Source organism: Schistocerca americana, chromosome 2, assembly GCF_021461395.2.
Source record: "Schistocerca americana isolate TAMUIC-IGC-003095 chromosome 2, iqSchAmer2.1, whole genome shotgun sequence".
In the NCBI taxonomy this organism is placed as follows: domain Eukaryota; kingdom Metazoa; phylum Arthropoda; class Insecta; order Orthoptera; family Acrididae; genus Schistocerca; species Schistocerca americana.
The window spans coordinates 1,114,727,862-1,114,742,346 of NC_060120.1; the positions used below are offsets into that span (position 1 = coordinate 1,114,727,862).

General features: G+C 41.3%; 1 protein-coding gene across 1 annotated transcript in view; it reads right to left on the bottom strand.

The window, feature by feature from the left end:
* The window catches only part of LOC124594715 (gustatory receptor for sugar taste 64e-like), a 159,036-nt gene that overhangs the window by 112,040 nt on the left and 32,511 nt on the right, over positions 1 to 14,485 (bottom strand). Inside the window, exon 5 of the mRNA XM_047133083.1 lies at positions 6,781 to 6,969. Within this exon, the coding sequence (XP_046989039.1) occupies positions 6,781 to 6,969 (189 nt within the window). The remainder of the gene's footprint in view (positions 1 to 6,780; positions 6,970 to 14,485) is intronic.

Sequence of the window (14,485 nt, forward strand, 5' to 3'; positions counted from 1 at the left end):
CTTTATGAGCCACCGACAGCTTTAATGATTGGCAATAATGGTCACTTTCTGTTTTATTGTTAATGACACGGACATCACTATTCTTTTCAAACTGTGATATACACACTGGCCATTAAAATTGCTACACCAAGAAGAAATACAGATGATAAACGGGTATTCATCGGACAAATATATTATACTAGAACTGACATGTGATTACACTTTCACGCAATTTGGGTGCATAGACCCTCAGAAATCAGTACCCAGAACAACAACCTCTGGTCGCAACAACGGCCTTGATACGCCCGGGCATTGAGTCAAACAGAGCTTGGATGGCGGGTACAGGTACAGCAGCTGCCCATGCAGCTTCAACACGATACCACAGTTGATCAAGAGTAGTGACTGGCATATTGTGACGAGCCACTTGCTCGGCCGCCATTGACCAGACGTTTTCAGTTGGTGAGAGATCTGGAGAATGTGCTGGCCAGGGCAGCGGTCGAACATTTTACGTGAAACCAATGGCACCCCATACCATCACGCCGGGTGATGCGCCACTATGGCGATGGCAAATACACGCTTCCAATGTGCGTTCACCGAGATGTCGCCAAACATGGATGCGACCATCATGATGCTGTAAACAGAACCTGGATTCATCCGGAAAAATGATGTTTTGCCATTCGTGCACCCAGGTTTGAGTACACCATCGCAGGCACTCCTGTCTGTGATGCAGCGTCAAGGGCAACCGCAGCCGTGGTCTCCGAGCTGATAGTCCATGCTGCTGCAAACGTCGTCGAACTGTTCGTGCAGATGGTTGTTGTCTAGAAAACGTCCCCATCTGTTGACTCAGGGATCGAGACGTGGCTGCACGATCCGTTGCAGCCATGGGGATAAGATGCCTGTCATTTCGACTGCTAGCGATACGAGGCCATTGCGATCCAGCACGGCGTTCCATATTATTCTCCTGAAACCCACCGATTCCATATTCTGCTAACAAGTCATTGGATCTCGATCAACGCGAGCAGCAATGTCGCGATACGATAAACCGCAATCGCGATAGGCTACAATCCGACCTTTATCAAAGTCGGAAACGTGACGGTATGCATTTCTCCTCCTTACACGAGGCATCACAACGACGTTTCACCAAGCAACGGCGGTCAACTGCTGTTTGTGTTTGAGAAATCGGTTGGAAACTTTCCTCATGTCAGCACGTTGTAGGTGTCGCCACCGGCGCCAACCTTGTGTGAATGCTCTGAAAAGCTAATCATTTGCATATCACAGCGTCTTATCCAGTAGGTTAAATTCCGCGTCTGTAGCACGTCATCTTCGTGGTGTAGCAATTTTAATGGCCAGTAGTGTATTATTTGTGATGGATATGACTAGCGAATGTGCACTAGTATGTTGTGAAGATACAACTGAAATCCCTAACTTCTTCGAGAGGTACATACAAGGTCACTGCGGCTGAACACCACACTGCTCGGTTATGTGAAATCAGTCCTTTCATTCTAATGATGAGCTACCCCAAGAAAATTATTCCATAAGACATTATTGATTGAAAATACGGAAAATACATTAGGATGTTCTAGAGAACTTAATATAGTGCGATGTCGGGAAATGTGGGGAGAGTCCATTTCCAGCAAACCTGTTAATAATTCTTCAAGAAACATTAAATATTTCTACAGTTTCTTTCTCTAATGCGATATTTTATGAAGCTAATGTCGTCTGCGAAAAGTACGAATTCTGCTCAACGAATGTTAAGTGGAAGGTCATTCCTATATCCCATCAGTCTAAAAAATTTCGAGTTTCTGTTAGTAAGAAGTAGAGAAACGTCAAGGTGGTGATTTTAATGCTTCAGGTGTTCTACCCAGTCTCCCTCACCACATGAGTACAATGCACAGAACGTTGATACAACCAGGCGGAATTGTCAAAAATTGTTTCTTTGGGATGTTGATCAACTCGCGTGTCGCATTGTTTTGAATATCGGTTATGTTGTCAGAGCATTGACCCTTCATGTGAGTTTCGGCAGTTTTTTCGTTTTGTGGGAGGTTCGTACTGGTAACACAAAGTCTCGTCACGCGGGGTGATTTTTCCCAAAAAACAACTGTTCGCATTTTATATTTCAGTCAAATCGCGGCAGGCGTGCACGCATCGTTTTTGTTCAGCAGTCACAGTGTGTGAGACAAACTTTTCAAACACTCTTGTCTTCTTTAAAAAATTCTGAAGAATGTCTTGAATATTTTATTCAGAGATGTCGCTCCACTGCGATTTGTGACACACTGCTGTCGCACGCCCACTGCCGAACACTGCATACCCGCAACTGAGCGGTCTAATACACAAATTTTTGTACAGTTCATAGTTCAAACTGCCACGTAAATGAGGAAACGCTAAAGACTGTTTTGGGATTTGTATAAGGAAGAAAATTTTGCAAACTTCACATGTAATCTATTGATTTGTAAACTCTAGTTGATAAATCTATAAATCAAATGAACAGTCTGCATGCATATATTTTAAAAAGACCATGAAAATACCAAATTATTTTCAAATTTGCTTTCTGCATAACATATTGCTGCACTACTTTATTTCTTATAGTCCATTTGCCAAGAAAACACAATAAACAAATAAATTACACAAAAATTTTTCAGTATTACGGATCAGAATGCATTACATTAAGACAAAAACTTACATATTTTAAATTAATCCAATTAATGTGCTTATAGTCTGGTGTCTTACCCTGTTTCCTTAACATCTACCTTTCCCATCATATCACTTATATTTGCGCTATCCGCAGAACTATTCTTCTTCAATATATATTCATGGAACCCCCTGGCATCATCGGATATTTCAATGTACTTCATGAACGTTGTTATATCTCAACTCTTTTCTGAGATGCTTCATCGTTTTCAACTTTTTGGCTATGTCCATGGCTCTGAAGGATATATATCCTTTCCTGAGGGTCTCAACTACAGTTGTCTCCCAAAAATATGTATATGTAACAGAAATCTGAAGCTTGAAGCCGCAATTCTTTTTGTACTGAATGACTCTCGCGTTGGTAATGCTGAAAAGCAATTCAAAGTTTAAATACTGCTAGACTTCTGCTTGAAATTATACAAATTCCAGTCATCTTGAAATATTCTGACGTCACCTTGGTTTTTTCTTTTCCACATTACTGAGCATCCGATCAGGAGGCATATAGCGATGTCCCCGTATTGGAAAGTAATGGCCAACACCCATGAAAACTCTATACTTTTCCAGCAATCTTGATAAAGCGGTTCTTCCTCTCGTCCCTTCCCTTTCAACGTCTGTTACAGTTTAAGAGTAGTCTTCTGCCATTTTATTTAGAAATTAACTTTCAAACACAGGCTAAGGATACATACAACATCTTTGTGATCCCAGACACGTAGTTAGGAAACCCACAATCATCTGACAATGATGCAAATGTGCACAATTCAAATATCATGAGACCGTATTGGCTCTTACACCAAAACTAACGTTGAAAATGGGATTATTAAAATCAGAAGATTATTCACCTATAAAAAGTTAGCTGCAGAAAAGGAGTTTTGCTATATCAGTTTCATGATACATTGCGAGGATTTTGAAAAAAAAAAACTGTTTTCTGAATACAAAAGGAAGCTATCTGAAACAGTATATGCTGTAAAAACTTCATTTTGGCCTTTGTTGCAGAAAGTGAGCTGTGAAAAAATGGTCCTCAAATACTGTACCTACTTTGCTTATATGCCAGGAATAGAATGAGTCTCGCAACTTCTTCGACGGACTCCGTATACAAGGAGTAGAAATAGACACAAAACTGAGCCCTGTGACACGCTCTCCGTAATTTCTCACCAGTCACTAAACTTTTCTCTCCCATCAACTTCGTTTGAATTATCGGCACAACTTTTTGCATTATGTTTGTTAAGTATGATTGAAACTTGTTGTTTTTGTAAAGCCGCGAATACAATAAAACTTTTAGGATTGACACAGTCAAACATTTTCGAAAGAAAACACGAAAAACCATCCTCGAGCAATCGTGGAAGATGGAAACTTCATTGAAAAGGTTTACACTTCAGATAAATTTGTATTAACTGGGACAATACTTCGTACTGAAGACGGAGGTGACTCGTAACCATACATTTGCATCTGTTTAACTTCTAATATCGTTCACCGTCACGTGCTCCAGTACTCCCCATTAATTGCGATACACCTTGTACAAGCCAGGACAGAGGCACACACACACAGATAGCAGGTGGTGGTGCTGGTGGTGACTACGTGGTTGAAATATGCTGAAGTTAAGCAGTTGAAATATGCTGAAGTTAAGCCACTGTTTAAGAAGGGAGCTACAGAAATAGCTTCAAATTTCTGTCCAATTTCAGTGTTGCCAGCATTCTCAAAAATTTTAGAAAAAGTAATGTACAATCGCCTTTATAACCATCTTATCTCAAATAACACACACTCAAAGTCACAGTTTGGATTTCTAAAGGGTTCTGATATGGAGAAGGCTATCTACACTTACAGTGAAAATGTGCTTAATTCATTAGACAAGAAATTGCAGGCAGCTGGTATATTTTGTGATCTGTCAAAGGCATTTGACTGTGTAAATCACAATATCCTTTTAAATAAATTAGAATATTATAGTGTAACAGGAAATGCTGAAAAATGGATCAAATCTTATATCTCTGGCGGGAAACAAAGGGCGTTATTAGGAAAGAGACATGTATCATGCTATCAGGCATCATCCAATTGGGATCTAATTACATGTGGGGTCCCACAAGGTTCCATTTTGGGGCCCTTACTTTTTCTTGTGTATACCAATGACCTTTAATCAGTAACATTACCAGATGACAAGTTCGTTTTGTTTGCCAATCATACAAACATTGCAATAAATAGCAAATCAAGTGTAGTCTTAGAAAGATCAGGTAATAAAATATTTGTGGACATCAATCACTGGTTCCTAGCCAATTCTTTGTCACTAAACTTTGAAAAAACACACTACATGCAGTTCTGAACTTGTAAGGAATGTCCCACAAGTATACGCCTAACATACGATGACAAGCAGATAGAAGAAGTGGTGTTAAATTCTTGGGATTACAGCTTGGTAATAAATTCATCTGGGAGGAGCACACCACAGAACTGCTGAAGCGTCTTAACAAATCTCTATTTGCAATCCAAATTGTGTCAGACATAGCAAAATGAAAAAGCTGGCATACTATGCTTACATTCAATAATGTCATATGGGATTATTTTTTGGGGTAATTCACCAAGCCAGGCTAAAGTTTTCCGGGCACAAAAAAGGTGCAGTAAGAGTTATATGTGTGGTGAACTCAAGAACATCCTGCAGAAGCCTGTTTAGGGAACTAGGGATACTAACTACTGCTTCCCAAAATATTTATTCCTTAATGAAATTTGTCGTTAAAAATATATCACTTGTTCAAAATAACAGCTCAATTCATGTAATCAATACTAGAAACAAGAATAATCTTCACAGGCATTTAAAGTCACTTAGTCTTGTACAAAAAGGTGTGCATTATTCAGAAACACACATATTCAATAACTTGCCAGCAGCCATAAAAAGCTTAACAACCAATGAAATTCAGTTTAAGAGAAGCCTAAAGGATTTATTGGTGGCCAACTCCTTCTTCACCATTGATGAATTTCTCAGTAAAACCAACTGATTTGTGTGTGTGTACAATATAACTTCTGACCAATATATATATATATATATATATATATATATTATTGGTGTTTTGCCCTTAAAGAGCGTAGTTGGACTAAACTACATGGCCAGTTCCTTTGGCTGCCTTCCTTGCTGCCCAAACTTCCCTCATTCGCTCGCTGTGTTTCTGTTTCCGGTCCTCTGTCCATGCTTCTTGTCGGCTTTGTGTCTTCGGCCTCATCTTGATTGCCTTTTTGGTTGCCCATATTTCTTTCATCTTCCGGCTGTGATCCTGCTTGCGTTCTTCGGTCCATTTTACGCCTGTTCGTTTGTCACATTGTATCTCATGTAGTTTACTTTTCTTAATGATGTTTCTGAATTTTATTCTGTCGTTTATTGTGTCTGCTGTTACGTTGAGTTGGTTCAGGTCGTTTTTTACCTCTGCGACCCATTTGTTGTTTCTAGTGGTTACCAAGTCAAAGATCTGTTTGGTCAGTCTGTGTGATGGCATTCTGTATAGGTGTCCATAGAATTGTAGTTTGCGTTTTCTAATCTTTTCTGTGATTGTCTCCGTATGTTTGTATAGTTCCTCTGTAGGTTTCTTGATCCATATTCCATTGTTGTTAGTTGCGCCAAATGTTTTCCTAAGTATTTTCCGTTATATATATATATATATATATATATATATATATATATATATATATATATATATATATATATGTGTGTGTGTGTGTGTGTGTGTGTGTATGTGTGTGTGTGTGTGTGTGTGTGTGTGTGTGTGTTTGTGTGTGTAAGTACAATCTAACTTCTGCACCCTTTCAGTGCAGTAATGTGTTCACTGTAAGTAAGTATTATAGTAGTTGTATTACACGTTTATTACCTTACAAATAAATAAATAAACTTTTTTTTTTAAATTCAGTGCGTCAGTATTTGTAAAATGACTCTTTCATATAGTGTTCATTAAAAAAATTACAGTCATCCCACTTGGGACCTGTGGAATGCTACACTAGCTTATTTGTTTTAGTTGTAAATATTTGTCACTTATTGTTGTTTTTCTGACATGTTCTACATCCTGGAGGACCTCCTCACTACGGATCAACTGGAATGAAAATAAATCTAATCTAATCTAATGTAGAGCGGCAGGCAGCGCGCGGTACCTAGGGCGCTGAGCAGCACGGTGGCGGTGACGAGTCTGCAGCGGCGCGCGACGCCCCTGGGGTAGCCGTAGCGCGGCGCCAGGCGCCTCTCGACGGCGTCCCAGGCGGCGGCCAGCGCCGGCCAGTCGCGCGCCAGCTGCACGAACAGCAGCGAAGCCAGCGCGCTGCACGCGAAGAACACCGTGGGCGCTGCCGGGCACAGGGAGAGAGCTGCGCGAGAGCCGCGTCGTAACGGGCACCGTACAAGCCACAGGCGCTACGTGCAGACCGGCACTGTCGCACCTGCTGTTTAGACTAAATAACTACTGCACGTCTGCTGCAGCGGAGATAGAATGCGGACCACTTTAGTCCAAGGCTCCCTCTCCAACCATTACCGCTCAACAATGGTGTATCTTGGACTAAATATCTATCACAAGCTACATACTGCATTTTACGGGCTATAAGACGCTACCACCTTAATTTTTAAGCAATTAAAAAAAAAACATTTTTATTATTACATATCAAAGCCAGACTAAAAAAAGAATTCTTAGTTCATAAAATCGAACTGACCTTTAAAATCCCTGAAAATCGTCATGTGAACTTTCTTCTTCTTCCTCTTCGTCGTTATCGTTGTCCTCTTCGTACATGCGATGGTCTTCACTGCCATCGGAAGCGTTACTTATGCCGCACTTGTTAAAAGATTTAACAATAATGTCTTCTCTCACTCTACACCACGACTGTATTATCCACTGACAGACTCCTTTGATTGTAGGTCGTTTTAAAGCTCCGTTTCCGCGTGAATTCGTGTTCGGTTTCATCCATTTGTTCCATTCCTCTCTCTCAAACACTTTAAGGGGTTTATATATAGACGTTACCGTGAATGACCGAAATTGAAGAATGTCGACTTTCACCGGTGAATGTCAACAGATACCAAATACGACGGTGAAAGATCGAATATTTCATTACATTGTTGTACATTCGGACCCTCTCCGCTGTGTGTCGATCGACAATCACAGATATGCTCCGGTGGAGGTCCAAAACAGAAAAGTCAAAAAACAAGCGACTGGCTCTCTCCCGCCAAATCCTTTGTCCTCGGAGTCATTCAGCTTTGTCAGTCTTATGCAAGCTTTGATAACGCGAGCAACGTTTTCTTAATTTTTTTCCGATACCCTAATTTATACTAAATGGATACTGCAGTAAATCGTGATCTTTTTCATGAAAAGTTAAAATGCATTAATTGCGGGTAAACCAGAAGACAACTGTTTTCATTTTTTTTAAGAAAAGTATTCTAAAATACTTTCTGAAGTGGTTTCTGCTAAAATTAAATGCAACACACCTTTGGATTACAGACCATTAAAAAGTTTTGATGTTTTAAAAGTTAATGATGAAGAGAAGTTAACTGTACCATTAAAACCAGGGGAAACGAACGTACAGCATTATGTTACCAATGAAGAATTGTACAGTATACTATATGAAACTCACAACAGAATAGGCCACGGAGGAAAAACACGTATGGTTAAAGAGTTGAAAGTTAAATACAACAATATTACATATGAAGTTGTAATGTTGTATTTAAATTTATGCAAACAGTGTCAAATGAAACACAGTGCACCTAAGAAAGCTATTGTTGTGAAGCCAATGGTTAGTTCTGAATTAAACTCAAGATGTCAAGTTGATGTGACAGATCTGCAGTTAAACATAGATGGCGAATATAAGTTCATAATGGTGTATCAAGATCATTTAACTATGTTTGTCCAGCTACGACCTTTGAAAACTAAAAGAGCTGAAGAAGTAGCGCATCACATTCTTTCAATATTTTTAACACTTGGTGCAACAGCAATATTGCACTCAGATAATGGTAGATAATTTAGTAATCAAGTCATATCCGAAATATGCGCTATGTGAAAATGTGTTAAAGTAGTTCATGGACAGCCTCGTCACAGTCAAACACAAGGCTCAGTTGAAAGGGCCAATCAGGATACACAGAATATGCTAACTGCATGGATGAACGATGCCAAAGTCCTTATGAAGCCATGCTTGGCGTTAAAGCAAAAAGAAGCATAGCATCGCCTTTTTTCCTGGCGAACAAATCGCAAATATTGAAACTGAAGAACAATTTGAAGAAATTGCCAATACTTCTGAAACCGAAGAACAACTTGAAGAAATTGTTAATGCTTATAAAAAGAATTGAGCGGTGGTCATACCGAAAACCATATTTCAAAGAAAAATATTGAAGAGGACCTACAACCTACAACGTCTTCACATCAAATTCTGTCTGAAAAACACGAGTTGATTTCTACAAAAAGAGTGGCCGCGAAAGAAAATCTTCTACTGCAAGCAACAAAGATGTTACGAACCTCCTGCTCAAATTGGTGACAATGTAAGAATACAAGTTCCTGATGTCGACCATGGTCGTACAGATAGCCGCAATGTGTTAGCGGTTGTTGTTGGAAGAGAAGACTCCGACTTCTATAAACTGGCAAATAAAAATGGTACCCTCAAGCAGCTTTATACACGTAATCAGTTAGTAATTTGTAAAGAAAAGTTACTGTCCATAGATGAGATTTCTTTTCACGAAATGTCGCTGAGAGAAGCAGCTGCAGGTAATTCGAGAAGCGGGAGACAAAGCTACACACGCTGTCATTGCAAAAGGAAGTGTTCCACAAATAAATGCAGTTGTAAAAGCAAGGGACTCTTGTGCAATTCAAAGTGTCATAATAGTTTAAGTTGTTGCAATAAATAAGATTTGAATCACATAAGTAATTTCTTTATAACTATTATTTTCTTTTCTCATGTAGAATGTATTGTGTATTTTAAATGCTTGGTCATTCCTTTCAGAAAGAGAGGCGAAAAAGTTACGTCACCCTTGTGACGTTTTATAGCGACTGAATAACGGATAAGAAAATATAAATCTCCAGCATGTTCAACATTGATCATTAGTGCATGGTGAATGTCAACATTTACCGGTGTAAGTCACAAATAAGGGTATTTAGCAAATATTTCGGACATACACTATGCGACTATGTGAATGTTGACATTCACTGGTGAAAGTCGACACTCTCCAGATTTCGGTGTTTCACTGTAACATCGACACATCAAGTAGTTGCACTTGTGATGTAAGTCCTCCCAGAATTACAGCAAGCTCTGCATTTCCCTGCCTCACTTTTTCTTTCACAGAATTTTTCAAATGACTTCTTGTGTCTATTGCCTATCTCGACTCAGCATCTCCGCTATATGGTGAGTAGCAACTTTCCTTCTCATAATATTGTTGCATTCCATCCTGGATTTTCCATTGCTTGAAAAATGGGTTTTTAGTTGCCCTCAGACCGAAAGCCGCATAAAAAGCAAAGTGACATCGGTTTTTGTCCTGTGGCCATAAACAATACACGAAGAAAAATGACGCAGTTTTTAATTGTCCTGAGGCCAACAACCACAAAAAGCAAAATTTCCTCGCTTTCATACTGTCTGAGACTGGCGCCAGGACATGTTCAATATGCTGTCCACCGTTTTCTGCCCCAAGTTCGAGAAACACCATATTCCACAACAGACCGGAGCGTCTCGGGGGCCACGTTCAGAATTCATTGTGCAGTGGGTGCCCTCAGTGAGCTCCGGTAGTATGTCGAGCACTGGGCACAACATGTTGCAACTAACCCCACAGCTAGAAGTCACACGGATTAAGATGAGGTGGTCTGGACGGCCAGGGCTAGGCTATAGGTAAATGGCGGCTGATAATTCTAGCATTTCCGAAATGTCTCTGCAGTAGTGGCTTCACTGGTTGTGCAATATATGCGTAGGAGTACCATCTTGCATAAAAATGATACACCACTCACATCCACATTGTTGAAAGGTTGGAATCACTTTCGCGCGCAAAAGACTCTCATACCGTTTACCAGTCACGGGACAGGTAACAGAAACCGCAGGACTCATTTCGGAAAAATTCGGTGCTACGATAGACGATGCCGTCAACCTGCACATCACAGTCACTTACGCGGAATCAAGTGGTACCGGTTGACGTGGATGTGGATTTTGTGTTCCCATATTCTGTAATTTTGCTCACTGAAATGTCCTGGGTGATGGACATGAGCTTCATCTATCCACATAATGTTACATGGCCATTCACTGTCCACTTTCAAGGGACAAGAAATTCCAGAGCGAACGTTTGTCTTGCTGGCATAATAGCAGGAAGCAACTCCTGGACATAGGTCATTTTGTATGGATAGCAATGCAGGATGTTTCGTAGGATTTTTTACACCGTGCTCGCAGGCATGTCCAACGTCCGGGGAGTCCCCCGTCCATTGCACGTTTGCACACCACCGCCCCATCCCTCCTGCAATGCTGTGCGACAGACGGCGGATCAACTACCTTCCTCCCATGGTTTATTAAATTGTTGCATCAGTAATATTCACAACTGTCTGCACTTTCCTTCTCTGGAACTGGAATTATTACAGTCTTCTTGAAGTCCAAGAGTATGTCTTAGGTCTCAAATACCTTGCATTTCGTGTGGAATATTTCTGTTACGGTATTTTCCCCGAAATATCTCCATAATTATGAGGGAATGTTGACCACTTCAGCTTCCTTCCTTCCACTTAAGTCTTTCAGTCCTCTCTCCAATTGAAGAGTGGAAATGGAACACGTTCTAACTTCCAAATGTTACGTTTGTCAGGAGAATGAAAAAGACATGTGTATCTCTTTGTACATAACTAATTGAGACGATATTCTGATACCATAGAATAATGCTTCTTACAGCATTACTGCAAAAAAAGTAATGAGACAAATTAGAAAATAAATACCTTATTAAGAACGTTCTAATCGCCAAAGCAGGTAACTGGCTTTTGAAAAAATGGCACTTAAGAAAGTTTTCTGTTTTCACTTTACAATTCTTCTCCCAGCATTTTATCTCCAATCTCAATTTCATGTCTATTATCATCCCTTTCCATAATATTCATGTTGCTTTCCTTTGTACTGTCCTACTTTTTCCTTCCACTTTGTCTCCCCATATTTTCTTAGTACTGGCTTGCATCTAAACTCTTCATATTCAGACATGCATCTTTATCTCCTAAGGTTTCTTTGATTTTTCTGTGGGCGGCATCTGTCTTTGCCATTTTCATGAATGCTTCAACACCTTATTTTTTTTTTTTTTATAAGAGGTGAAAGACAATAACTCAAAAAAACTTCTAGCTTCATATCTCGGTATGTGCTGGTTTTAAGAAAAACTAATGTGCCACTTGTTACCAAATGTACAGTTTACAAGATTACTCGCATTGTCACGGACCTATCATGCCGTATTAGTGTGTGACTGTTTTTACACTTTGAGGTGTGTCCTTCTTTCGTGAAAAATTGTAACAAATCATTGTCTGCCCACGCCAGTTTGCCCTCAATGTGACTGTTGTCTACGACAGGTTCGATTTACGGAAGAAGGGAGCTCTCTTCTGCCCGGAGATGACGGGACACTTTATCCCTAATCCTCCTAAATGGCTAGTGGTCTGAGCATGAGAGACCCGCTGGCGGTACAGTGATTTCCTACTAAGGGCCGGCGTTCTCCAACACCCGTCCCAGAGAAACTTCTAAAGGCCAAAGCGATAAAACCAAGAGTAGGAAACGCCCAGTGGAAATGTTTACATTCTGCTCTCGGTTCTGGTTGGCTGGAAGACCTCGGTGTTAAATAATTTCGTGTACTGTTTAGGAGGTAGCGAAATCGTGGATTCCGTTGGCAGCCCTCGGGGGATGTAGAAGTCCGGGGAGGAAGTGGTGTTTTCGTAGTGATGTCGGGAGAAGAGCAGTCTTTGAGATCAACCGAGCTGTTTTTTCGAGTAAGGAAACTTGACAGACTCAGAAAGTGCGTTTCCGTGCGCGGGCGTGAATTTTGAGTCATTCCGGTTTTTCTAGGACAGTATGGAAGACGCTCAGTAGACAGTGGCCTGCCTCTATTAGGTTGTGGAGCCCAATAGCTGGCTGGACGGTGGTGTTTAGCGAACGTGACGAACTTGACAAAGTTTGCGTTGGAGCCAGTAAGTTTTATTCATTTCCGTGGAACTTTAGTGTGATGCTTTTGTGCCACTCTTTCCCTGTTGTTGTGGATATTATGAGCGGAAGTCGCAAGGAACCGGATGGAGCAGATGTACTGAACTGTTAGCGGTGTCCTTTATCGAGTCCATTGGTTGGATCTCGGAATATTTCCTAAAGTGTTTGGACTGCTCTACAGGCATTTTAATTATTGACTTCGGGCTAATCAGAAGTTTTAACCATGTCTCGCAGGTCAAAGCTAGGCTGGCAACCCTTATTTAGGGTGATGTCACAGACGCTATAGTGTAAAGAGGCAGCCCAGGTCTACTAATAAATGTATATGAGAAAAGCTGCGGTACAGTACGTCGAGTAATTTGTCTCTCGCGCTCCACATCGCATAGTGAGTGTGTAGTATATTGGTAGCAGAGGCGGCTCGGCTGGTGCACTGCGTGACGTCGCAGAAGCTCAGAGGCACGTATGAGGGGAATGTTTCGAAATACCAGCATAGTCGAGCAAGAGACAATTTTTTAAAAAATACACTGCCTGGCAAAGAAATGAAGCAAATGAAAGGAGAGGAGGAAATGAAATGAAACTTAATGGGTCGAAACGGTACATGATTACAAAATCGAATCAAATTTACGTAGAACTTGGCAGTATCAGCCTACTTACTATTTTGACGTTGGACCCCCTGTGGCCTGGATACATGCTCTAATTCGATTGCGAAGGGCGTCATGAAGAAGTTATGTCCTTCCTGAGGCAAGCAAGCCCACAACTATTGTAATTGCTCCTTGATATGCTGAATATTGTGACTAGGGTAAATTGACGTGCGAGCCGGTGAGACTCATATTCCATCGGGGGATCATGCTGGCAACAGGAGTATCTCAACATCGTGCTGGCACTTCATAGAGACGCACCATGTGTGGACGATCATCCAGATGAAAAATGGCACCTCGATGCTGTCGGATGAGAGGCAACACGTTGTACTTTCACAGTCGCTCAGTCGCTAGCAGCGGTGACCTGAAGTCATACCCAATAGCTCCCCAACTCATACCATACAGTGCTGTGCCCCCCCCCCCCCCCCCGGTCCCCCACCCCCCACCCCCATACATCCCGCGCCGCCACCATACTCCCTGATGACGTAGTGCAGAACCGGGACTCATCGCTAAAAACAAAAAACAATGTCAGGCCATTCATCAGCCGTCGGTACTTACCAATCACTGCACCACTACAAACGGAGCCGTTTGTGTTGTGGTGTGTTAACGGCGGCCCACACGTGGGACGGTAATTCCCTAGTCCACCCGTTGCTTGACTCCGACCAATGGTGCGGGACAACACATAATGTTACAGGGACTCCACTGCCTGTACTCTGATGACAGAGAAGGTGTGGAGGTGTTACGATGTGCTTGGTGCATAATTCACTCATCCTTCCTCGTACTGGGCAGACGTGGTAAACCGAAACCATGATACCCTGTATATATCTGGATACTGCATGATTCCACTTGCAGGAATCATGGAGGCCCACAATGATGCCCCTCTCAAATTCTGTCAGGTCCTGATAATGCTGTCTCACACGAGAACGCAGCATCTCTTTGTCCTTCACAGAGATCACTTAAAATCTAATGTTGTTCACGCCCATTGTATACCCTACCACGTCTGTTAACAACACTAAAGACGAACAAAAAGATACAGGTGTTCGGTTTTTCCGCGCGCTGTTCGAGAGTGT